The sequence below is a fragment of the Venturia canescens genome, chromosome 4, assembly GCF_019457755.1.
Source record: "Venturia canescens isolate UGA chromosome 4, ASM1945775v1, whole genome shotgun sequence".
NCBI classification, from domain to species: domain Eukaryota; kingdom Metazoa; phylum Arthropoda; class Insecta; order Hymenoptera; family Ichneumonidae; genus Venturia; species Venturia canescens.
Window position 1 is genome coordinate 19,888,376 of NC_057424.1, and position 25,499 is coordinate 19,913,874.

General features: G+C 43.7%; 2 protein-coding genes across 3 annotated transcripts in view; one reads left to right on the forward strand and one right to left on the reverse strand.

Annotated features, from left to right (window-relative positions):
* Positions 1–20,712, forward strand: part of PH4alphaEFB (prolyl 4-hydroxylase subunit alpha-1) — a 71,053-nt gene extending 50,341 nt beyond the window's left edge. Inside the window, exons 2-9 of one of the 2 annotated variants that reach the window (XM_043416976.1) lie at positions 1,987–2,208; positions 15,347–15,669; positions 15,939–16,106; positions 17,496–17,926; positions 18,041–18,265; positions 18,344–18,409; positions 18,518–18,683; positions 18,803–20,712. In XM_043416976.1, the coding sequence (XP_043272911.1) occupies positions 2,021–2,208; positions 15,347–15,669; positions 15,939–16,106; positions 17,496–17,926; positions 18,041–18,265; positions 18,344–18,409; positions 18,518–18,683; positions 18,803–18,897 (1,662 nt within the window). In that variant the 5' untranslated portion in view covers positions 1,987–2,020 and the 3' untranslated portion in view covers positions 18,898–20,712. Of the gene's footprint in view, positions 1–1,986; positions 2,209–14,743; positions 14,953–15,346; positions 15,670–15,938; positions 16,107–17,495; positions 17,927–18,040; positions 18,266–18,343; positions 18,410–18,517; positions 18,684–18,802 lie in introns of those variants that run through there. The other variant, XM_043416977.1, reaches the window with a different exon arrangement.
* On the reverse strand, positions 7,760–13,401 carry Helz (Helicase with zinc finger). Its single transcript, XM_043416939.1, has 4 exons — positions 11,607–13,401; positions 10,591–11,310; positions 9,903–10,418; positions 7,760–9,671 (listed from the first exon to the last, which is right to left on the reverse strand). Exons 1-4 carry the CDS (start codon positions 12,774–12,776, stop codon positions 8,970–8,972), a joined length of 3,108 nt encoding a protein of 1,035 aa, XP_043272874.1. The 5' UTR covers positions 12,777–13,401; the 3' UTR covers positions 7,760–8,969.
* Positions 20,713–25,499: the final 4,787 nt, after the last annotated feature.

The window sequence follows — 25,499 nt, forward strand, 5'->3', positions numbered from 1 at the left end:
TCGACGACTGCTTTTGCCGCCCGCCCGCCCGCCCGCCCTCTCCCTCTCGCTTTCTTCTTCCACTGCCTCGTTTCTCTTGGTGCTAAAAGAAACGGCTTAGAAACTTTACACCCGCAGAGATAGAGTACCGTACGCTGCGCTCTGCGCTTTAGGGTCTGTAAAAGATTCGGAGGTAAGGGAGTTGAAAAAAAAACGGAGATGGAGGAGCGAAAAAAGGACGAGATGAGAGAACACCGACGTCGTCCTCGGCGTCGTCGTACCTCAGACCCTCGTAAGCTTTGCGAGCCGATTCGCTCGGTCAGAACTTTGTACGAAAGCTCTCTGACGCGGACGCCCGGAAACCAATGAGGAACAAAAAGAAAGGATCAAAGCGTGGAAGCTCTCCTGGGACCTCGTACCGCAGAGCCTGTTTCCCTCTGTCGCTTCGAGCAATGCGGCTAATGTGTACATAAGTCGTTAAAAGCACGTTTTTTCCCGTGAAAATCTTAAATTGCATGTCCGCGTCGCTCAATCTCCTTTTTATCCATGCATGACTTTGTGGAAAAATGATGATATTTTACTAAATGATGAAAAAGTCGACCGGCTACTTTCCAGCTTTTGCTCTCAAGTTTTTTCCAGCATGAACGTACGTGACGCGAAATGCAAACTCCGCGAAGCACAAAACAAATGTCGAACACATTTTATATCGTGGGAAAAAAATCTTCAACGGGCTTATGAATATAGACGCGGATAACTGTCGATAAAACGTATCGATAGAGAGAACGATTGTTTACGATTTCACTCGTGTACACGGCATTTATTTTCCTTGATGAATAATAATACCGAACCGCACCACTTTTCCTCTTAGTTTTAAACGGAAATACGATGCTTTCATCGATTTTTCCGTAATTACCTTTGGGGAAGAGGGAAATACACGAGAATTATTATATATTTCATGTTTTTTTTATCAACGCGAGCGCACGCGGCTCGTTATACCGACGCGTATAGCCGTGCGACAAATAATTACTTTGCGAAAGCAATTATTTCAGGCTTCGATAGAAGTGAACGTATATTTTGGTGGTTATTGCTCGTTTAGTCATCGGCAAACCTTATTTACCAATGTGAAATAATTGCCGGGGTTTTTCGATAATAATTATTGCTGCGGAGTTCATTTGTTGGCCACACTTAACTGCGGCAACAAATATGTTTAATGCCCCACTGATTTCCATACATTTTTATTTCGCTACCGAGTTCGATAATTTTTCCTCGAAACGCACACACAAAGGTGACGATCGCTCGTCCTCCGGTTTCCACGGGAGGAGCTACGATGGATCGAAGTGTCACTAAAATGAAGAGAAATCGTACCGGGCGACTGCTCTTTTTGACAAAGATCCTCGAGCTTGGAAGCATTAAGAGATCCTTTTCGGGTTGGTTTGTAAAAGTGTGTTGAGCAGCGCTCGCGTGTGCCGCGCCGGAAGTCGGGAGAAGTTGGAGTTCTCAGGCATCTCATCGTTGCTGGCTTTAACAGCCCGCTCTCTCGGACTCGTGCTCGCGGAAAGTTTCCGGCAATAACCAGCGGACTGCCTCCGTGAAGAGACGCTCCATAAATTATAAGAACGTGTAGAAAAAACTGAAATAAAGAGAGCAAAAAACAGTCGTAAAGTCAAGGCGGAGCGATAGGGACGGGAATGTATATGAAGGATCAAAGCGAAACAAGAAAAATGGAAACGAGGAGGAAGGAACGAGGGGGAGGAAAAAAACGTTCGATAGGATTCTTCCTTGACCCGTAACCAGTGTCCGCAAGTTTTCCTGATTAGATTCGCTATATCCTGCTCGCTTCGCCCTTACTGCAAATCCAATAATCGATATAATCCATAAATTCTGTTCCCCTGTAAATCATCCAACGAACTGCAACTTCCGTTCCTTCTCTCCCTCGGCTTCTTTCTCCGCGTTTTTTCTTCCGCACGTCCATTTCTTACTAATGGTCTTTCTTCTTTAATTTTACAGAGCTCTTAACCGCTCGGAGAAGCAACGTAGCGCGATGTCCTCGACCGGTGGGCTCGGTTTACTGCTCATTGGTCTAACAGCGCTCCTTTTCCATCGAGGCAATGCCGAACTGTACACTGCCCTTGCCGACATGGAAGAACTGCTCGAAACCGAGGCCGTTCTCATCGATACACTCCACGGCTACATAAAAGCTCAGGAACAACGTCTCGCTACCCTTCGAAGGTGAGATAGCCCGCTTAATGCCACAGACATCAGTCGCCTTCGTAAGATTACATGAAAAGTGATGGCCCAACGACTTGGGAGCCCATTGAAACAGCACAGATCTCCCGCGAGTGTCTATTTTCTCCGTTTGTCCATCGATTTATTCGACATTTCGCCATGCGCACGACTGGAAATCTCTGATTTTTCTATCAAACGTGCCCTTGCATTTAGGAAGATTTTTTTTTCATCGCGCGCTCGCCCAACTAAATATGTTGATCGAAATTCGATTTTTCAAGCATCCTAATTTTCCCCTCCAAGATTTTGTGCTCCCCTGCGCGACGTTGGTGGCGAACGGAGAGCCAATGTTTCGATGGCGAAATCACAACAATGTCTTGGTATCGTGTCCTATTGTGCGGGTCTGCATATCTCTCAACGAATTCGCTTACAGCGTTACTATACGTTTCGTCCCATTGTGATAGAGATAATGCGCCGCGGTTGTTGGTGAATTTCCAAAGGTTCTATCGGTATACCGAATACCAAATGGTTAGTCAAAGTTTATCAATGCGTTGCTATCTTCGTAATGTAACATGCACATGCACACCGGCGTCATGGCTGCGGGGACGTGTATACGTGTTTCCGGAAGTAGCGTCTATAAGAGGTCTTCGATTACGAGCGGAATTTACGTCAGGAAATGCCAAGACTCGACTTCACGGACAACTTCACTTGCCGTCTCAGCGTTCCGCTGCTTCTCCGCCGTGGAAGTAGAATTTCACGTTTCTCTCTCGCGAACTTCTGAGTGCACTCGAACGATTCTCTACTCGCCGAGCTTTATTTCTTCCCTTGTTTATTCGTACAGCTCGCCGGCTTCGGCGGCCCAAATAGTTATAACTTCACTTTACATTTTTATCAATAGTTTCAATGAAAATAGTTGCTTCGGTGAAACTGATCCTGCCGCAAGCGCCGGCTGGCAATACCAGACATGCCGCAAATCGCCTCTTTTCTCTCGATCCATCCTACCGGATACGTCAAACTTTCGGTTTCCCGGCCCCCCCGTCACGGCCTGGCTGAGGATTTTCACGATTTTTCGTTTTGTTTTTTATGTTTGACCATTAAAACCGAGGCAAATGAATTATTTCCGGTTCCCAGTGAAATAACACGAAAAAGAGAGTTTTCTTTGGCTTCAAACGCCCCGTAGACGCGATTCCTAATCGAACAGATTCGTACGTATTATGCTCGTTCCAGATGTAATAATCGAACAAGTTCTCCGGGTGCCTGTGCTCGGGAAGATATCGGAGTAATAAGACGGGGAGCGGCGGAGGCTTTGGCATTCAAATTTGAACAGGGGTTGGAAACGAGGGGAGCGTTGCGATGATAATTGCTCGCGATAACACTCGATCTGGATTGCCACCATTTCTAGGATCGATCGAACGTCTCTGAATACTTGACTCGCAGAATTTGTCAATTAAACTAATTCAACTATCCACTTTAAAGACCAGCCACCGTTCGTTTCAAATCCCTGACGCAAATACAATTATATATGAAATCCAGATTAAACAGATTTTCATTCGAACCGAGTCTCGTTTCGAAGCACTCTCGGATTACGACCCATACGAATTCGAATTCCCACTTTGTATAGCCAAATTTGTACTTAATTATATTGCAGTAAATCGCTCGAAATTTTGACGCGTTGTATTAATTATTCAACAGTCACACGCGTTTTGAACTTATACATTTTAATGCATTTTATTTTGGTGCAAAAGAGCGATTTTACACACGACGCTGAAGTTTCCAACGTTGGAGTCCAACGAAATGAACGAAAAAAATGTCTTTAATTCACCAATTATTTATTTCACGAATCGTTGGTGCAGCTTAAAAAACTACGAATCGCAAATTTGGCAGGGAACAAAATAGGAGAATTACTGGAATTATTGGAGAGTTTTTTTCCATCATTTCGTTGGACTCCAACGTTGGAAACTTCAGCGTCATATTTTACACTCTTGCAAGGTCAAAGGCTATTCGACTACGTCTACGAGAGTGATGAGACCGTTCGTAGAGTATATTTTTATATAAACCTCGCATTAAGGACTCGACCACTAATAGGGCCATTTGCATCTGGGTAAAAGGGAGAAAATAGGGAATAACGAGGCCAATCCAAAACAGCCAAGTTTGAAAGATAATTGGGGTTTTCTCGTTTTCATCTCCATCTCCATCTCCATCAGGCGCCTCACTCTCGTCGCGTCCTTTGCGGTGAGGATACAGAATCCACGGTGGAATATTACAATCGTGCGGCAGACAAGTCTCTGCGCCGCGCAAGAGTCACGACGCTGGGAAAACCTGCGGCTAGTAATTCCCTCCAACTATCCTGCTGCGATGCAAAGTCTGTCTAAAGTTCGAAACTGTTCTCCGGCTTGCAGTGTGCGCATTTAGGGACATGCATGCGTGAATGTGAGCCGCGCAACGTGAAGTAGGCGTCTATCTATTAGCGCTCCTGGAAAATGCTGGATAGCACGTAAAGCAGGAAGAAACATGGTGAAGGAGAAACTTGAGTGTGACGTTTCGGAAAGAGCGTACTTTTCCGAAGTCAAATGCGATCTCGTATCGCGTTAATCTTCGCAGCATCCGGGAGATCAAAGCGGATACCATTTTTCTTTATTTATGTCAAAGCTTGCTGAGAATTGGTCGAGAGGCAAAGAAGGGGAAGGAAGAGAAGGGGCTAAAAGGCAGGATCGCAAAGCCTTCAGCGGGCTAAAGAGTTCGAGTGTAGAGGGGTCGAGTGGGATGTACGAGAGGTCCGCACACCGTGTGTGAGCTCGCTATACGCCAAGTGCATTTCCATTTTAAGCGTATGCGGTCTGAAGAGGTCTTGCTGTTTCCCCTTGGCGAACACACACGCGGAAATATATAGAGATACAAAGTTTTTGAAAAAAAGCTTCGGCCCCTCTTTTGCCCACATCCAAAAAGGCTCCAACGACCGAGAACAGAACCGCAGGCTCGTTCGCCACAACCGTTCCCCGGGTAAACGGTAGTTTCCTCCGTTTTTTACCTCTTTTCCTTTTATTTTTCTCTGTTTTTTCCTCGCTGCGGGATTTTCTGAGCCGTTTACATAGCATAATATACTGCTTTCGTAGAGATTCAACAGGAGGGGCAAAAAGTTGAGGTGAACTCGACTAGTATGTGCGAAGATTACGGTCGGATGCAATTGCAACTTTTGTTCTCCCCCTTCTCTTGTTTACCCCACAAGTTTTCTCCCTCGAGAGAGAAAGACTCTGAAATTTCGATGATAAATAACTGAATCCTACGGCGGTTACGGGGCAGAATTATTTGCGATACGATTCGCAACGACGAGAACTTTTACCCCTGCACCTCGCTGATCCTCTCGATTTCCGATCGAGTTTCTTCCCAGCATTCACTAAATTCCCCAAGCTCGCGCCTTGTTCAGGCGGATTCCTTGGCACCACCGACTACACTTTCCCGAGTTGAAAAGCGCGAGTAAATTAATCAGAAAAATGAGACGGTCGAGAAAGCCCATTGCGCCGTTGAAGCTTCTTCGTTGCATTCGTTTCGATCGGGGCTCATAAAAAACGCGGGAATTTTGAAGATCGCGTGTGCACGAGCGTTCGGTCTGCTCCTCCAATTATTGCACGAGAAAGGTAAATAGAGAGAGAGAGAGCGAAAGAGGGAAAGAGAAAGAGGGGAGAATGAGAGAGCGGCTGACTGCGATCCAAAGTCGCGTGGTATGGAGAGTGTCAAAGAGAGAAGAAGGACGAGGCGAAAGGGAAGGAAGGTGGACGGCGTCGGTGAGGTTGATATAGAACCCCGAGAGCTCGGGGAGGGCTGTGGGAGGAAATGAAATTTATTGCGACGAGAGGGAAAAGCGGACTATTGTCGGGCGTTGGGAGGGAGGGAGAAATTCGCGGGGAATGGGAAGGGGCTTTTACTACCGGTAGCAACAACGCTAACCGAGAGATGGTGCGTGAGGATACGGGCGAGAGGCAGCGTGTCGCACGTACATATATATTTGCATTTGTCGGTCTCGGCTCCGGCAACGTGGGATATACCGAAATCGTCGTACGAGTGGAATAGCTTCGGATGGAAGGAGAAACGAATCGGGCGATCATTGAGCAGCTCGATTCATCGGGAATGACGACCGAATTTTCAGAGCGCAATCAACCTTTTTCCCCTTAAACCGTTCCCATAACTCGATCTGGGCTATTTCGTCGCGAAGATACACGAACGAACGACCAACCCGACGCGTTTACGATTCTCATTCATCCACCTCGATTCTTGCCAGGGAAGGAAGAAAGTTGCCGTTTTTTAAATAAGCATCGGACCGATCGGAAGCTGATTTTAAAATTCGATTTATGAACTCGACGTGCACGTTAGTTTCTGCAGTCAGTCGGTCAATAACTATGCCTAATCGTAAGTTTGCGTGTTCCATATCTCACGACGCTTTCGACCATGTTATACATCAAGCAAAAGTCTGCCCTCCCTCGCTCTCTTCGTCTAGCAACAACGTGACGAATATCTTTGGTTGACGAAGAGCGACGTATCTATCACGCGGTCAGCGTCCCGAGCACGATCAACTGAGTAATGGTCAACGTGACTAGAAGCGAGGCTCGTCGATATACGACGATTAAATGCGGTACACGCTGTGTATATGACTTTCCTCTATCGCCCGCTCTTCTATAGCGAATTTCCGAGCAGGGGAGCTTTCTGTGTGTATCAGGATCACCGGGAGTGTGAAGGATCGCTTTCAGGCGCCGCAATGCATATACTCGTATGTTTTAGACAGCGAAGAAAAATAGATGAGTACAAAGACATTCGTCGTACTTTCCACGTTTGAATTATTACTTTTCAGACGTCTCGGGACAGAGCCCTTTTCGAGGCTAAAAATATTAAGGAAATTCTAAATCGTATTGATTTCAGTCTTATTTATCTTTCAAAAGTCAAAATAAATCGGCAATCTTTTTCGTCTACACTGAAAAAAAAAAAAAAAAACGATTTTTCATTCAATAAAAATTGATGTTGTTGGAAAAATTTTCTTCAATTAACTGCGATGTTTTCGGAGAGAATGAATCTGCAATTTGATCCAAAACTCTTTAAATTATCTCTCTCTCTTAGAAGAATTTACTTATCAAATGAACATTCGAACTCTTTTTTCGCACGTGTTTTTCGTCCGTTCTACTGATTTACTTTCTACTTTCACGGAGAGATGTTGGCCCGCAGTCCTCCAAGAGTCGACGAGTCCCATCAGACGAAAAAAATTGGGGTTTAGTGCGATCTTACAGAAATTTCAATAATTTATGTCAAGTACACCGATGAAAAGAATGTCAAGTTTAAAAAAAAATCACGTTTATTCTAAAGTCCAAATTTTAGATTTCATCGTGCTCATTCATTCAAAAATTTCGAAAATTGTTCAATCTGACAGCACTTTTTTGCCCTATCGAAGGATTGATTAAATTAATTAAATGAGACTGAGGATAGAAGGACAATAGGAAAAAATGTTAAAAACTGAAAAGGTTCTTAAATAATGAGCAGCGAGTGCAACGACGCTGTTGACGCACGAAGCATATTCGTTTCACTTTTCTTTTTAATATATTCATTCGAGAGACACACAAGTGGTCTAAATTCTTATACACGATTCCTCTGACTCTACTTCTCTCTCTCTCTCTCTCTCTCTCTCTCTCTCTCTCTAGAATGTGGTGACAACATGAAAAGTGGCATGCGACAAACAATCACAAAAATAATGGGAGTATATATACATGTATACATACATACATACATATCTATATTTTTCAAATATATCACCATGTACAATATCCATCGCCGCGGTTGCAAGTTTCGAGGCGATTTCCCGCAAAAAATGATGGTTCAATAACAGAGCGAAACCGAAAGTTTCGTTCGTTCAAAAGGATTCGAATCCAATAATATTTTTTCCAATTTTTCTCTTGTTTTTTGTCTCCTATTTTTTCGTCCCATTCTTCCATCAGTATTCGAGGATTGAAAAAATAATGTTTCGAGAGTCATTGAAGAGCGGATGAAAGATATTTGGATGATGTTGAAAAATGGAAATTCCGAGTTAAAAATAAACGTTTTTGAAAAATAAAGTGTTAGGGGATGACGAATAAGGTGTTATAGGATATGAACTGACAGAATTGAATGTCGAAACCGTGTATCTCTCATTTCTCGTATATTTTTTCTTGTTTTTTGTATTTTTTTTTTTAGTTCCCTTCATCAATACTCTCGAACGCTATCTATATTTACAACATTGACGTCGGTAGCTCCAACTGGGCGATGTTCATCCCGTTAATCGGGAGAATAGTACGGTTGCATATTTATATCATTAATTTGCAGTAATTTTTTTTCTTCTTTTCCATTTCTTTTCTATCATATCTTTTCATATATAAAAAAAAGGAGAGGAATGAAAAGGAAAAAACCTATCGATATATATATATATATATTCGGATATTCGGATGTAGACGATTCGTATGCAACGAAATTGGATGCTTTTTTTGTGAAAAAGAAAACGACAAACCTGCACAATGATTTTTTTAAATCGTACTCGTTTTTTCTTATAGCTTCCATTCCGCGCTAAACACAAGACAGAATGCTCAACCGAACCTCGCTCGTCATTACGGTTTACATCCGCAATAATATCGCTCTTACACACACTTTTACACACGCACACAGACGCACGCACAATCGCACATACGCACACGCGCGCCAACGACACGTGCCCGCCGCTCCTTGGGAGAAGAAAATTCCGTTTTAAAATACGTGTCTTAAACGCGCCTATGCGATCTCCCGGCGAATTCCGAACTCTCGGTGTTCGTCGTTGACCACGCGTTGTTCGCCCGATATAAACAGTTGGCCTCGCTGTTCGGTGGACAACCGAGCCACTCGTTCAACGCCGGAGCGTTCGTCTCCCGCGGTACAAACTCCCGGGCCAACGGATTGAGGGGCGCTATCGCCAATTGCGGCTTGAAACACATGATCATATACCGCTGTAACTTCTGCTTTGGAAATCCCTTTATCGTCGCAGTCTCGAAATATTTGGCCCAGAGCTTTCGACACGAGCCTACCGTCAAAAGCGCCACCGGATCACCCACCACAGCGACCAATGACTTTGCTCTCGTTATCGCCGTGTTCAACAGCCGTGGATTCGTCAAAAAACCGTAATCGCTCACGTTGCTCTCCGCCGACAAACGACAGCACCTCGTCGTTCTCACCGTACTTATGAATACCGCGGTAAATTGTTTACCCTGCACGTTCAATACTCTCTCGACCGAGACCCTGAACAAACGACGCTTCCTCAATTCGTTCCGTATCCTGACTACTTGCTCCGCGTAATGCGCTAATACACCGATCGAATCCTCGTCGAACGGACCCCATTCTTCCGTTGGCCAAAAACGCTTCAATGATACCACTCGCTCCGCTAATTCCACAGCCTCTTGGTCGTTGTAGAAACCGGTCGAATGATCACCCTGTCGAATAAATAAGCACACTTTTATTCGTCCCTCCGTATCGTTTTTCATCTTTCGTGTGTCTCGTCTTTGCGATGACCCTTTGAGTTTGTTTCATATGAAAACTTTTGGCTGGGGGGTCACAGTCGAATGATCAACTGTGACAAAACTTTCGTTATTTAGGATTAGTCCTTGATGAAAGACTCGTCAACGTTCAGGATTCGGTTATACGATAAATGATGGTTGAATTACCTGCACTTCCATTCCATGAACGGCGTAAAACATGAGAGGAGTCTGTGCCGGATGTGCGGACAATGTGGTGCATCCAGGCTCAATTTCATCGCCGTAGAAAAGGCTGGAGGTGAGCTTGACGATATCAGCGTGAGATCGATAGTTCTGACACAGACGTATCCTGCAGGGATGGTGGGGCGAATACAACGTGTGTATGCGTTCGAGGAGGCTAGTTCCGAGGCCTCGTTCAGCGGCCAGATCACTGTAAACTTCAGGAGCCAGTTGCATTTGATCTCCGGCCAAAATGAGACGTGTTTTTTTGGTCGCGAGGGCTAGCGCGGTGAGGGCTTCGCACTCGAGCGCTTGTGCAGCTTCGTCGATGACGATGTGAGTTGGCTCGAAGTCCAGAGTCGTTAAACAACTCGAAGTCGCCAGGGTGGTTACTATCAAGCCACAACTGTCAATGTCCTCTTTGGTGGGCTCCCGAAAGTGACCGTTTTGATCCATTAGACAGTATTTTCGCACGAGAGGGTGCACCTGCGAAATAAAAGAAATTCGATAAATTGTGTACGAACAATTGGCCATCGAGCCGGCGATTCGACGTGGTAGAAAAATCAAACGTCAAATCGTGGCTCCGGATCGAACATATAAACGAAAATTCATCGTCGACGATATTTACGTTGGAATAAAATGGTCAGTGGGATCGTACCGTGTGTCTGAGACGCCTCGTGTAGTAAATCCTCATAGGTTTGAGCCTCTCGTTGGCGGTGTCGTTGTACCACGTGTCAAAAAATTCTTTTACGTAAAGATCAGCCGCGCTGTTGCTCTGAGTACAGAGTAAGACTTTGTTTCGTGGATTATCCATGAGCATGATGAGAAGAGCTTGAGCTATCGTGAAGGTTTTACCGGTGCCATAAGGCCCGAGCAATAAAACTGGCGGTAAGATTATTTCGACGGGTGCGACCATGGTAGTGACGGCCTCGACTTGTTTCGGATTCAACCGGGTGTCGAGTAAGTGATGCCATTCGTTATCGGAATGAACTAACGACGGCAATCTCGAAGACAACTCGAATTCCGGGGCCGGAAATACGAGACTGGTGTCCGGTAAGCAATCCACGGCTCTGTGCCACTCGCAAAATGGCAAACGGCTCAACAAAAATTGTACGTACATTTTCACCTGCGTGTCAACCTTTAGGTTCAAACGCTCCACGCAACACTTGGACAAACGTGCGTAAATCGTGTAATTGCATTTGTCCTCGACGTGCGCCTGGAAAACTTCCGCACGTACTCCCGCACTGGTTCCCCCTCCTTCTTCTCCTCCTCCGCCACCTTCGCTAGATGCGAATGGCTTCAGCAAAATACTCGTACAGCCACGCAACAACAAACGACCGCTCTTCATGTCTTCCGAAACGCTCCGGCCCAAGGGCAGCTGAGTGCAAAGAAAACACATTCAACAAATACCATAGTTATTGTTACGACGATAAATTTTTTTCTATTTTTCGTACTTTCGTTACGATGTACGAGATGAAAGGTCCGAAAGTACTGAATCAATCTAACGCGATTACTTCAAGTTGTTCTCTTTGTGGATAAAATTAATAAAATACAGACATTTATTATTTTTATTTTGAAGCAGATAATAAAAGTAAACTCGAGCAGCGAGAGGCGGAATTAATGGGGAAAAATAAGCGAGAAATATAATTTTGTAATGAAAATAATTTAGCCAACCTCGGCGAACAATTCTCCGGGTGGTGCATATTTGGCCGTGGTGGAGCCATCGGTATCGGAAGAGAGTATATAAGAGGATGACAGTTTCAATTGTGCGACTCTGTTGTATCTGGCGACTTGTTCGTGTCGTGCCAATTCTTCGACGGTTATTAATTCGTGCATTCGACCTCGATAATTGTTGGGGTTGATACGATCCTCGTTGAGCGTCGCGTGAGAGAGCATAAAGTCGTTTTCGGCCGGATAAGGATAAGCCTTGGTGAGAAAATCCTCGCGAGGATCTTTGGCGAGAACGAAGGGCGATTCGAAAGCGTGTACAACGCCACCTGTCTCGGAGTTGTTCCATCTGTGGGAAGTTTGTTGAAGCACGTATTTGGTCGCTTCGGTGAGTCTCTTGAGATCTTCGAAGCGTACGCAATCGACGCACAGCCGACGTCGGAGAATGGGATAATCACCGAAACCGAAGAGCAAATGTTGCCGATAAGTGCCGAAGGATGTTGCACAAAAAACAATTTCAATCGTGTACAGGTAGGAAGTCGATGAAGATTCGTTAGCTGGATCGTTGTTTTCTGACGCAACGAGCCGCTTATTCGTCGTAGCGGCAGCGACGATACCACCGATCGTCGTATTGTCGTACCACTCGTGACCGTCGCACGTGCCCAATCGTTGACCCCTCTCGCTCGCTACAGATTTAATACGGAAATTGTCACCGTGCTCGTCCATAGCGAGCGCAATATTGCGCAGCGGTTTACCCGTGCTCCACAGCTCGAAAGTCCACGACCATGTGTACGGGGTTTGTAAAGTGCCAGTTCGTACATTAAGATTGCTTGGTCGGGCTTCCAACGATCGTACGTGCGCCGGCAATTCCTCGGTGACGCAAGCGCATGGATCTTTCGATCTAACCCAATCCCGATGAACGCGAGATGAAAATTTGCCCCGATACTGTGAATTCTGATGATCGTCACGTTCAACCGGACGGGTCATCGTTAGCCTCGATGGATTCGATTGATTTAAAAAGCTCGAAGTAGTCGGATTATCTGGCTTGTAACTGACGATGCTGTTGGGAGAGACCCCAAAATAATTTAACACCGAGACACCAGGCTCGACACTGAAATCTACCATTTGTACACGTTTATTTCTCTCGTCGTTGTTCAACCACGGCCCGTCGGCCATTGTTGAGAACGCACGACGGAGAGGGAACCCACCTCGCGGTAGAGAACGCGAGATTTCACTCTCCTCCCTTGCCCCTTAACCCCCTCCAAACCCGCCACTGTGCAGACGGCTGATATTTCTTGTGCTCCCTGTCTCTCCCTACGTGGGTAGATTGCGTGCGCGCGCAACCAGGATATCCCCGCTCCGGCACAGTTTTGGCCTCCGCCAATTGGAAAGCGGGGATGCTTCGAAAGATATGGTTGCTTCTTTCACTTCTTTCTTTCTCTCGGTCTCTCTTTTTATCTTTTTTTTTTTTTTTCTTCGTATTCTTTCTTTTTATATGTAACTGTATAAAGCCAAGGTCTTCGACGCGACGCTCTCTCGATGGCACAACAATGGCGATCGTTCTTATTTCTGTTTTATCTACGAGAGACGGAGCGGCTCTTTTTGCCGCAGAATAGAATGCGTGAACACACTGAAGTGAAAAGCACGCACGAATCTCGCCCGCAAACCTCTCTCGTTCAACACTTCCGTCGGCGAACCTTGCACCGTTCGACTTTCTTTCTCCTTTCTCCCCCTATTTTTGTCTTCGCTCCTCTCTCCGGCTAGCCGGCGCACAACGACGTGTCACGAGTAGCGGGCGTCGACGCGAAACTACGCGAGAGAACCGTCGCTCTCGGGACAGTTTTGCGCATGCGCCACTCTCCGGGTGGGGAGATCGCTCCTTTTTTTAGGACATCGCACTGCCATCTAGCGGATTCCGGAGTTATCGATCGCGGCACTGCTCTGTACCAGTGCCCAGCAATCATTTCCATTTGCTATGCCAATAAAGCCGATATCTTCTTTACTAACCAATGGTTTTCAAACTGTCCGTTCTTCGGAATTGATAATAAGTCGTTTTTATCGATTAACTCGTGAATAAATTATATCAATAATCGAATTTTAATTAAATTTCATTGACCTTGAGTAGTGACCAAATATTTCAATAAGAATTGTCGTACGCTCGTCTAGCATTTTCCTAACCTCCATGAACACATTTTCGGTACACACTTTCCGCACAATTGAATCCGATAAAATGTTTGTATTACGCATCCTGCGCTCCACAAAACATATGGAAGAGTTGCAATAACTCACGAATTTAAAAATGTGTAGAAAATACAACTTTTTTACCAACAAAATATGGAGATCGATCATTTTTTTTCTGCAGCTGTCAATGAAACGAACACGAATAAATTATTCATTGTCTCGGTTATTTTCTCTCGTTTATTTTTCCTTTCGCTCGAATCAACTGATACGTGATCGCTCGGAAAAACTTTGGATGCCTCGGGAAATGCCTCGTGGCCTTTTATTTGTATCGGAAAAACATGGAAAAAGGTTGAGAGAGCATATAAAAAAAATGTAGCGTGTGGAAAAAGATCGTGGGAACCGGTATTTGTGAAAATTGTCAAACGACAACGCATCCAATGACAAAGAGCAGAAATAAATTGACTCGTCGCTTCCGCATGTTCCAAAAATACTTTGACACAGGTAAATATTTTTTGTTTTTGCTTCCATCTCCGCGCCATCGTACGGCTCCAATTTTATCCATTTCGCGCGATGCTCTTCGTGTCTTTACACCCTTTACACCACACCGGCATCATTTTCGCTCAAAATATTTATTATGCTGACACAAACTTTGAGTCGAATACATAACAACGAAAAACTTATTCCCGCTCGACTGAATTTCGATGTGTCAAAATAGATCGTCAGAAGCCACGCACGTGTTTTCCCTGAAATAACTGAGCCTCTCGATGTTTATTCCTGTCTCAATAGAGCCAAAGATAAACATCGAAATTTGCACACCAAAATTACTGACTATACAGTACATTCAGCTCGAAAATTTCCCCCCCGCGACGTACCAATGCCCTCTGCAGGACGCGTGTTACGTAACGTAACCTCTACCGAAACGACTAACCTCTGTCTCCCTGCTACTTTTGGTCGTATCAACATCCGCGCATCGATGCAACTGGCACATCGAGTGTTATTGTCTCTTCATGCCTGTCTCGTTCAGCTGCGTTCCAATTATACCTTCTCCAGCTTTTTGTGCACGAACAAAGGCTTTCGGAAAAGTGTTATCGCGCCAAAACAGTTATTCTGCCTATCGAAACAAAAGAGTTTGTTTTGAGCTCGATAAAAGGTTCGATCGGATAAACAAACGGTAAATATAGTCGACGATTTTCGTTGCGGCCCAGCAGTTTGGTGTTTCTCTCTGTTTACATTTAGCTCTATTTAACATTATCTTTAATGTTTTGAAGAAAATGTCGTTTGTCACGCTTACTCCTGGTCAATCTCTCTTGAGAGCGATAACAAAAAAAAGCATCGATTGTTTCTTTGGCGCCACTTAAACTTGAGCCAAACTTAAACTACGGAATCCGGTGAATTTTCTCTCGAGGGGTCGTTAAATTTGCACGAACGAATAAGCGTTTGGTGTAGTTTGTAAAATATTGATGCTCCCTGAAAATATACACTCGTTGCTTCTCCAATCGGAACAGTTTTATATGCCTGGATAAAACCAATCGATTTGTAGTTAAAAGAGATTTTTTGCGTTGCAGAAACGTCGAGGATTACTCGAAAGAGCACGAGGAAGCGTCACAAAATATCCAGCAGTATTTGTCGAATCCGATAAACGCGTATTTGCTCGTAAAACGTTTGACGACCGATTGGAAACGTGTGGACGAACTCATCAACGAAGACGTCGGTAAAAGCTTCGTCTTAAATATCACGACCTCGAGGAACGACCTCAAATTCCCCACGGACGAGGATTTGAATGGAGCAGCTGTTGCTCTTATGAGGCTTCAGGATACCTACAAATTGGAAACGGCTCAGGTGGCGCGGGGTGTTCTCAACGGCATCCAATACAGCACGGGTTTAAGTGGTGATTATCGATTTTTTTCTCGATTATCTATTCTGAGCTAACAGTCAAGTGACAGCTGAAGATCGCGAGTTGTGATTGAGAGGGACCAACTTTTATGACTAATTGACGAAAAAATAAAACTTTTTTCAAACTCGGGTATAAACGTAGCGTTTATCTGTACAAGCCAATGATTAAATCTCATACATTTCATCTCGGATATCGAGGATAAATGGAAAATTTTCAGGAGCTCGGGAAATCAATTAATTTTTTTTAACTCATTTTTGTTGAAGCTGGTGATTGCTTCGAGCTGGGAAGACAGTCGTACAATAATGGCGATTACTACCACACTGTACTCTGGATGCAAGAGGCAATGGATCTTCTGCAGGAGGAGCAGAACCGAACAACCACAACGAAGCCCGATATTCTCGAGTATCTCGCTTTTTCTACTTATATGCAAGGTTTGCGAAAGTCTCTTTGGGCTCTTTCTCTCGCAGACGAAGAAACAAACTTCATCGTATTTTTTTTCGGAATGTTAATCGTGGCGAGCGAAATGAAATTCGATGACTGGACGAAAATTCGGCTTCCTCGAGGCCCCAATTCTCTAATTATAATTTCTTACTACGACGGAAACATCGTTGAGTCAATATAACGCGGAACGAAAATTAATGTGAGCAGCAAATATTTGATGAGCTTATTCCGATATACGTACGAGTTTTCTATATCGCGTTGCAGTTTGACCTCGAACTTTTGCGACGTTTCATATCGATCTGACGAAAATGTCCAAAGGAGAATGAACCGTTTCGAGACAACCGTGGATGCTCGAATTTTCGTTCACTTCGAATTACCCCATTCTCCTGAAGATAAAAGAACATCACTCCCGAGTCAAAAACCGTGGGGATCGCTTCGAAGACATTGACCGATGATAAATCCCGACTTCAGCTCCAGCTCTAGGGAATATTCTTCTCGCGCTGCCGTATTACAAACTCCGTTGGCAACGACTATCGAGGAGCTTTAATCCCCTGAAACTCGTGACCAGGGTCGATCCTGACCGCGAAGAGTGTCGAAAATAAAAATTGTTTACATCGATTGCCTCGGTCCTTCGAGCTCCACATAAGTTTTTCGTCAACTTTTCTCATTTCTTTTCATTCGACACTGAAAAACCATGGGATTCGTGTGCTCAGAAGTTTTTCTGTTTCCGGAAAAACGATTTTACGAGCATGAAAACCGCGAGATAAAAAACAAAGATAAAAAAGGTCACGAGCTACCGAGCTCATAGTTCAATTGACTGGAGAATAGAGATTTGCATTATTCACGATTCCGCTTGGAACAACCTGTGTGTAGCGTATCCTCACTGCAGACGAAACTTTCCTGATGCATTATAAATTAGTTTAATCTTCGACTCGACGACTGACCAACCGTGTCGGCTGACGCTACGATATTTATCAGTTTCACGCGGACAGCAGAACCCCGCAAGCCATTTCCTACGAGTATTAATAAAAAAAAAGTTTTAGATGAAATTTTTATTCATCGTTTTCGTATCGTAACTATCTTTACACTATAAATATATCACCTGCCTTTTGTCATATTGAAAGTTTCAGTACTTTTATTGAATTTTGTGAATTGAAAGTCAAATCTTGGCACACAATTGAACGACGTTTTTTTACCTGAAATCGGTCAAGACCGTCATTAGAATTTTTCCAGTAAAACAATAAATTTCTATCAGTATTTTGGAAAAAATAAGGATTTTTAATATTCAACGAATCTGTAGAAAACTTATCTCCGAATCTCTATCGATCGACTCGTGTTTTCACTATTCGTAAGACTGATCCAAATTATTTTATTGACAGGTAACGTAGGCCGAGCACTAAGTATGACGAACGAACTGCTCGAGCTGGTACCAACCCATCAAAGGGCACTGGGAAACCGAGCCTACTATCAGGAGGAGATACAGAAGAGCCAAACGAAAAAGAAGCGTGGAGAGGACGGTCAGGACGACGTCAAGCCGAGCAACGAGTTCACCGTAGTCGAGAAAAAAGTTAAAACAATATCGGAGATGAGCGAACGTGAGAGATACGAAATGTTGTGTCGCGGAGAAATAACAATATCGCCCTCGCTCCAAAAAGAGCTTAAATGTCGTTACGTTGATCGTGGAATTCCTTTCCTCAAAATCGCACCGTTCAAAGAGGAAGAGGCTTTTCTGTCACCGCGAATCGTTATTTATCACGACGTCATTTACGATAACGAGATTGAGACGCTCAAACGGATGGCTCAACCAAGGGTAAATCATGCATTTTTCATCGTCGACTACAGAGCGACTTTTCACGCGAATAGATTTTTTACGAAAATCATTATTTACATGCTCTTCGTAACAGCGAATATTACTTTTTTGTAGTTCAAGCGTGCGACCGTACAGAATTACAAAACAGGCGAACTCGAGATCGCTAATTATCGTATAAGCAAAAGCGCCTGGTTGCAAGAACACGAGCATCCTCATGTCGCCGCAGTCAGCAAGAGAGTTGAAGACATGACGAGTTTAACGATTGATACCGCGGAGGAGCTTCAAGTCGTTAATTACGGTATAGGGGGCCACTACGAACCGCATTTTGATTTTGCAAGAGTGAGTATCCATTTTTGTTTCCTTTTCTCATCAATTTTCCGGACCTCTTTGTTATAATTGTCTTGTCATATTGCTCAGAGAGAAGAAACGAATGCTTTCAAGAGTCTCGGCACTGGAAATCGCATAGCCACGGTTCTTTATTACGTAAGTTTCAGAATCATTCGATGACAATATATTATCGTCGGTCGTCGGTAAAAAATAGAAAACAATAAAAAAAAACTGTAAAAAATCCCTTCTTTTTTGTACCCGTAGATGAGCGACGTTGAGCAAGGCGGTGGAACCGTTTTTACCGGAATCAACATCGCTCTTTGGCCTAAAAAGGGGAGTGCAGCTTTTTGGTACAATTTGAAACCGAACGGCGAAGGGGATTACAAAACAAGACACGCGGCGTGTCCTGTTCTAACGGGAAGCAAATGGGGTATGAGAGCACCGATCATAGCGGAAATAAATACGATTTCATGGAAAGAGAATTTCGAGAAATTCTCTGCGGTTCATTATTTTTTCTACGATTGATATAATTTTTGTTTTCATGTACAGTCGCGAATAAATGGCTTCACGAGCGGGGTCAAGAGTTCCTGAGGCCTTGCACTCTCGAGAATCAAGCACCGGATCCAGATCTCGGTAGATATTAAAATGTGATGAATAGAGAAAAGAGAAAGAAGAAAAAATCGTTCCTCTCCGGCCATCATATCGCTTCGCAGTTGCTTCGTTCGAACGATTTCGAAAAACGAGCTTACCGGACCCGAGGCTCAACGCTCTTCTGGAATCGAATCGTCCGCGCTCGTGGTTTATTAATCGACGAATAAAACAGGAAATTATAAGAGAATTAGGTAAAAACATTGATGAAAAGGATCGTTTGTGGAACATTTGGAGGAATGAATGAACTCGCTTTTTATTTATCGGCGAGATGGTAACATGTTTTTGTACAATAATGTATACTTGGACGATATATCATTTACGAGTCCCAATTAGGTTTTACGAGTGTAAGAGAAAGTGTGACAAGTGTAAAAAAAAAAGTAACACAAATTCACCAGTTTGGTGAATCAAGTGCTCGGAAGTTCGTCAAATTTAGCAGAATTCTGCGTTGATAAGTGAGTGACGTTCGTTCCAAATGAATTTATTGATTCCGCAACTACGGATACAAACAAGACTTATTAAATAATAATAATAATAACTTTGAAAAAGCGGAGATTTACGCGCGTTATGATTTACACGAAAAGCATCAAAATGCTTTAATGAATTTCATTCATTCATTATAATTCAAAAGCGTCACATTTTTTTCGTGCCACGAAAAGTACGATTGTGATGTTGAAAAAAATGATTTTTTTTTTGAATGAAAAAAAAAAAATGAAAAAAATTAACCGGCCACGAGAAAACAAAGAGTGCCAGGCGCGACGTTTCTTGCCATGTAACGTGTAAAAATACTCGCAGACTCGTTGAACGACTGAATTCAAGAGATTTATTTCTTCCATTGTTATCGTTGATTGATACTAAATTCATTGGACCTGCTGACTCATCTCAGTTTGGCCCTATTTTCAATCATCGAAACAACTCGATATTGGGAAAGCAGGCTTTTCGCACGATTGTCTCAAAGAGGTACGACGAATTTAACACTTCCAATACCTCTCTTTATTGCCCATCGAATCTCACCAAAACCTGAAACGATCGAATCCAGAAATAATAAGTTCTTTTCTCACGAACGTTGGGCGATAATTAATTGGAATAACTGAACACAACAGTTCGTGATCTTTTACCATTTTTTTTCCACTAAAAAATAGCAATTCGTACCTTTTCGACAGATTCTCGTGCACGTCGTCACATCGCACTTCTAAACTATCGATGACTCTACCGAAAAAAGTCTTTTTCCTTGTCGTCGTTAATCGGTGACTTAAACTCTTAGATAGAGACAATTAACCATCATTAAGATATCTGCTGGTAACACGTTTTACAAAGTTATCCGCGCACTTTCTAATACGTTTAAGGGCTAAAGAATAATTAAGAAAAACGTTAAGGAGTAATAATATTTTTGTTTTTTCCGTTCACAACGTGGATTTAAGGAGATTTATATAGATTCATTTCGCCCTCATTATTTTGTGCTGTTATCTTCGAAGTGATTTTATAAAAAAAAAAAAAAAAAAAAAAAAAAATAAACTATTATATTTAGCAGTTGTAGAGAGATAATAAAAACTAAAACTTTTATGAAATTGAAAAAGTGATCGGAGAGAAAAACTGCACGAATTGTTGCTTCCGTGTCGCTAATGAGCGTGGATCGAACCTCTTAACATTGTTTTTGCTTTCGGTTCCGAAGGCAGAGAGGTTCGTACTTTTCAACGTCATTGAAAAATTTACATACTTCGAAAATCAAAGGGGATTTGACATTTAGATTCAAACTGATGATGTATGATACGAAGACAAAAAAAACAAATTAATATTCACAATTTCAATGATTCAGCGTCGTTGATAAAGTTCAAGGATTTCCTTCGCTGCAGGATGTTGGTGCATGCGAATAGAATTCCGGGGAGGGAGGTTCGGTTGGTCTTTGACGACGAAAGTGTTTTGAAGCTTGCAAACACACAAGATGAAACGCTCCGCTTTGACCAAGCGACGCATAGATATAGGGTACACGTTCATTTTCCATTTGAATCGACCCTCGGATGTGCGCCATCGTTCGAGGGCTCCTGTCGCGACGTAGGGCGAGGGGCGAGCGAGAGTTTCTGTGAAGGTAGTCCGAAGCTTTGCGGGTCACGAGATTGCAAGTTTTGATATTTGCAACATGAAGAAAAAAGCAGTAGCACCGCACAGGAAAATGGTGCAGAAAATGATAAAATTCACGTGTATTCAGGGGGTTTGAAACGCCGGAGAGAGGCAACAAGTGTCAGAGGAATCTCGAGGGTGTAGAATCCGCCGAAAGAACGCAGCGAGGGAATCCGGATCGATTGTATAACCGTCCGGAGATTCGAAACTGATTTCGAATCTTGGAACGTGTTTCAATCTCGCAGAGGTAAAATTCGAAGGAGGAAGAAGAGTTCAAACGAGCGTGCTTTCACGTTAATAAAAACTTTGGTTCGCCCACCAATCGAGACCGAGGCTCAAACCCCACTGTATTTTGTTTCAAGTGCAACGTTGACCCACTTCCATTTCCAAGCCACATTAGTACCACTTTTATGGTACTCTTTGGTAGTGTTCCACCACTGGAGATAGGTCATTGCAGAAATAGAGGAGTGAGCCACACCCACTGGGTCAAACGCCTACGCAGTGACGAGCAACCCCCCTGTCGAGGTCCTACCGAGCATCGATCCGTAACTCGTTGAATACTGACACCAGAACTGACCCACTCTCCGAACTAACTTCCTGCCTGTCTCTCCGCACCTCCCTCATTCTCTGTCTGATCAAAAAGCTGCTACATCTATATGCAAGCTTGCCTCACTAATACCACCGCCGAATCCCTTTTGCCTCCGGATTACAACCTCGCGAAATCACCCACACATCGAGCCACTGCCAATCCAGCATAGAAACAAATGTGTATATATATATATTTTGCGAAGCCACCCCAGAGCACAGTTCGATGAAGCGTTACCTCTCTCGAACGGATAATTGGATCCAATTTGGGTATCACCGTCGTACACTTCTCTCTACCTTTGTTTCCCCGCGACTACGAGATTCTGAAATTGCTTGTTTATCCGGGAATAAAGTAGACCCGAATCTTTCGCTTTCTACACTCGTAATGGGGCATCAACGAAGACATCGTTGATTCGAGTTTCTCGAAATCGCTTATTTCGTGCTATTTCTTATCCACGTTAATCCATTTGTCAACGAAAATATAAAAGAATTTTACCGTAACGAGTTGACTTGGAAAGTTTCATAGCACACAGCAATCTCTTTATCGATTGTCAGTCGATCGAGCAGCGTTGGCCAGTTCCGAGTCGATAACTTATGGAGCAGCGAGTGATCGTGGAATTTAGCGTGGGCTTGAGGCCACAAAAAGGATCAATTTTCAGATTTATGCCTCGAGAATTTTCAGCTTAACTTTACAGCGGACGTGACTAGCCTGCGAGGGCTTTTTTTATCGAGGATGGAAAAGCACAATGCGTCGTAAAACGTGACGTTTGTGCAGCTAGAAAATGAGAGGGAAAGAAATGAAATGAGGGAGAGAGTGAAACGCGATCCTTTACATATAGCCTACACAAGCAGGAGGGACAAGCATTCGACATTCATGATTACTCGACGGAGTCCTTTATACTCCCCGGCGAATGGAGCTTGTCATGTACCTCGAAGCCTCACTTGAGACGCTTGCAACTCTCTCCCTATCTCCGGTGCCAGCTTGAGACTCTCGTGTACTCGCCTTTATACAGGCTGTCTCAAGAGTTTCCAAGAGTTTGGTCCGAGCTACGAATACGTTGAAGGAAAAATGATTCGGTCGCTTTCGACTGACCTGCTGATAGGGGACGGACGAAAAACGTTTCTCAATTTAACCAAGTCTCTTTCGATGGACAAAGCTTGGTGGGTCCAACAATTTTTTTGTTCAACGACTTCGTCGTTTTATGGAGGTTTAATAATTTTAGTCGAACGAAACGAAACGAGTTTGGTCGATCGGATTCGAACGATCGAACTACGATTAAGCAACAAAAGAGATTTTACGGACACCCCGAGTTCGAGACTTCGTTGGCAAAGCTCTTGGCAAAACTGCGACGTTGTCCTCGGAGCGGTGGTGTTGTATCCAGTGGCGTGAACTTCCCGTTCACACACGAGTGTTCCGAGGCTCGGATGAGAGTAGGGTGAATCCCCGAAGAGAGAGAAAATGCCCGAAGAGCGTCCGTGAGGGAGTATTGCGTCGCCACAACGTTCGATTATAACGAGGTGCGGTCTGCACCGGAGTCTGAAGCTGAACGTAATCAACGCGGGCGAGTAGCTGCAAACGCCAATTAATTCGCGCACTCAATATCGCAGAAGTTACATCGAGCTTTAATGAATTCGCATGATTAACCGCGAGGCACAAACGGACTTTCCATTCTTCGGACTTCCACACCAAACACAGCTCCCTAACGAAGAAACGGCACAATGAAGAATAAACAAAAAAGTAAGACGGCGATACGGAACAAGCGAAAGGGGAACGAGGGTGCGTAAAGTAGGTTGCACTTCTCACGATAAACATAGGAACGAACTATATGATACTTGAACAACGAATAAAAGCGGAAGCTGTCTCTGCCTCCGTGCTTTTTCTCTCACCGTTCCTTCGACGACTCGACTCCACGATAATAATGAATATGAACCAATGACAGAGCTACATCTTTGTAACGAAGAGAGAAATTTCTTTTTCCCCTCGCGCACAAGTATGCGGGACTTCCGCTTCTCAAAAGTTTCCTCTTCTCGCATTGTAAAGCTCCGAGAGCGTGAAAAGCAGAAAGGTAAGTGCAGGAACGTTCTGTATTTGTGTTGCCAGAGTTGCGGGGGACAAAAATTCAAGGGAGGAATGGAGAAAGAGGGAGGAGAAACTGACCTGCACCCGCCGAAGCGTTCCCCGTGACAAACAAACGATAAAACGAGCACGAGCGACTGCCTCTTTTTTTTATATCCCGTTCTACCACCCTCTCTCTCTCTCTCTCTCTCTGACCGTTTGCTTCAAAACTACCACCCGGTTCAACGATGCGAGCCTCCCGCCAAGCGCAAAACAATAATGCTGCGCCCCAATTCCCAATCAGCGAGCAACAGGCTATGAGAAGACTACCAGCATCACAAGCTGAATTCTCAACGACACACGTGCACGTCCGTGTCAACTCGCTCAAAAAAATTCGACGAAAATATTCGTCCTCGGTTATCTGCACAGCTTCCGATCCTCCAAAATAAACTGTTTTATTAATAAATTAATTTAATAAATAAATAATAATATAAATAATATAATAATAAATAAATAATAAATAATAAATAAAAATAAATAATAAATAATATATAAATAATAATAATAATAATAATAAATAAAAATAAAAAATAATAAAAAAATTAATAAAAGTCATTATTCGATCATTTGTTCGTCGACGTCGACCCACACGCAGACTTCGGCGCACGAATTGACGTTTGCTGAGACTTTTTTTTACACCATTTTCTTCTTTTCCACCATCCGAGTGGGAAAGATAACGAAACGGTGCGAGAGTGAAAAAGTACGAGGATCCGGATATTCTGCGGTCGCTGACAATTTTTCAAATTGTTCTCACATCCTCGGCTTGGATCGACATCGAACGAACTTTATTCGAACGCACGCATTCGACTGTTCCTCGCAGCTCGAGAATCGGAGATTTTAACTTTTTTCCGCCTGAATCAGATCGCATCGTTGTTGTTTACCGAGCGATGTTACCCTCGGATCAATTACAAAGACGGTAACGAGTTGCGTTACGAAACGTGACGGCGGAGTTGTTGCATAACGTTTATTCCTGTGCGATTACATTACGCTGCATTAAGCATGCCGAGGAATTATCGAGTAATCCGTTTCGATGAACAAAAAATTGAAGCAAACGTCAATCCGGTTGACGAGTACTTCGTCCTGTGAAGAAATAGTTTGGAATTTCACGGTATTGAAGCTTGGAGAGTCGCGGAAAATCTCCACTTTTCTTCCACTCTCGAGAAAAAAAGTTAAACGATCAATAGGAAACTCGAATGCGACGACATCGGGTGAGGATTTCGCGTTGTCACATTTGCGGGAATGTTACTGCAGCGTGTGGAACACTTTTGCAACGAAATAACCCTCGTAAATTTTTCCAAAGGGTCGAAGTGTTGACCAGATGAGAATCGATCGCCTCGTAATCCCCACGTGCTTTGGTTATATGACTCCGTGGCTCTATTCCCCTCCAATATAACGTGCTCGCACGTAAAACGTGTCTTCGTGTATAAGCTTTATATTTGTTTTCGTCTCATGCATTTTCAAGAGAGTTCCTGTCCACGGATTTTTGCGACGTTTGCATATTTTTTATCACTATTATTTGTCATCGGGAACGTAAAAATAGCGGATGTCAATGGCAGGCGTGAAATCTCATTGCGACGCGAGGACAAAGCCATGATCCGATTAGCCACGGAATTATTCGTCTTTTTCATTCGAACGAGTAACTCGCGTTGCGACGAAATTCGCAAATGAAGCTGAAATATTGATTTGGATTGAAACCGCGAGGCTGAAAAAACACTCCAATTTATTATCGTCGCATTCCCGACTCGGGCTCGAGTGAAAAATAATCGACAAACGATATTT

Excerpts from the sequence above, each read along its gene's own strand:
- Helz (XM_043416939.1), bottom strand. The coding sequence starts at position 12,776 with ATGGCCGACGGGCCGTGGTTGAACAACGACGAGAGAAATAAACGTGTA. Across the intron at positions 11,311-11,606 it reads CCGGAGAATTGTTCGCCGAG|CTGCCCTTGGGCCGGAGCGT; the intron begins GTTGGCTAAATT and ends CTTTGCACTCAG. Across the intron at positions 10,419-10,590 it reads CGAGGCGTCTCAGACACACG|GTGCACCCTCTCGTGCGAAA; the intron begins GTACGATCCCAC and ends TTTATTTCGCAG.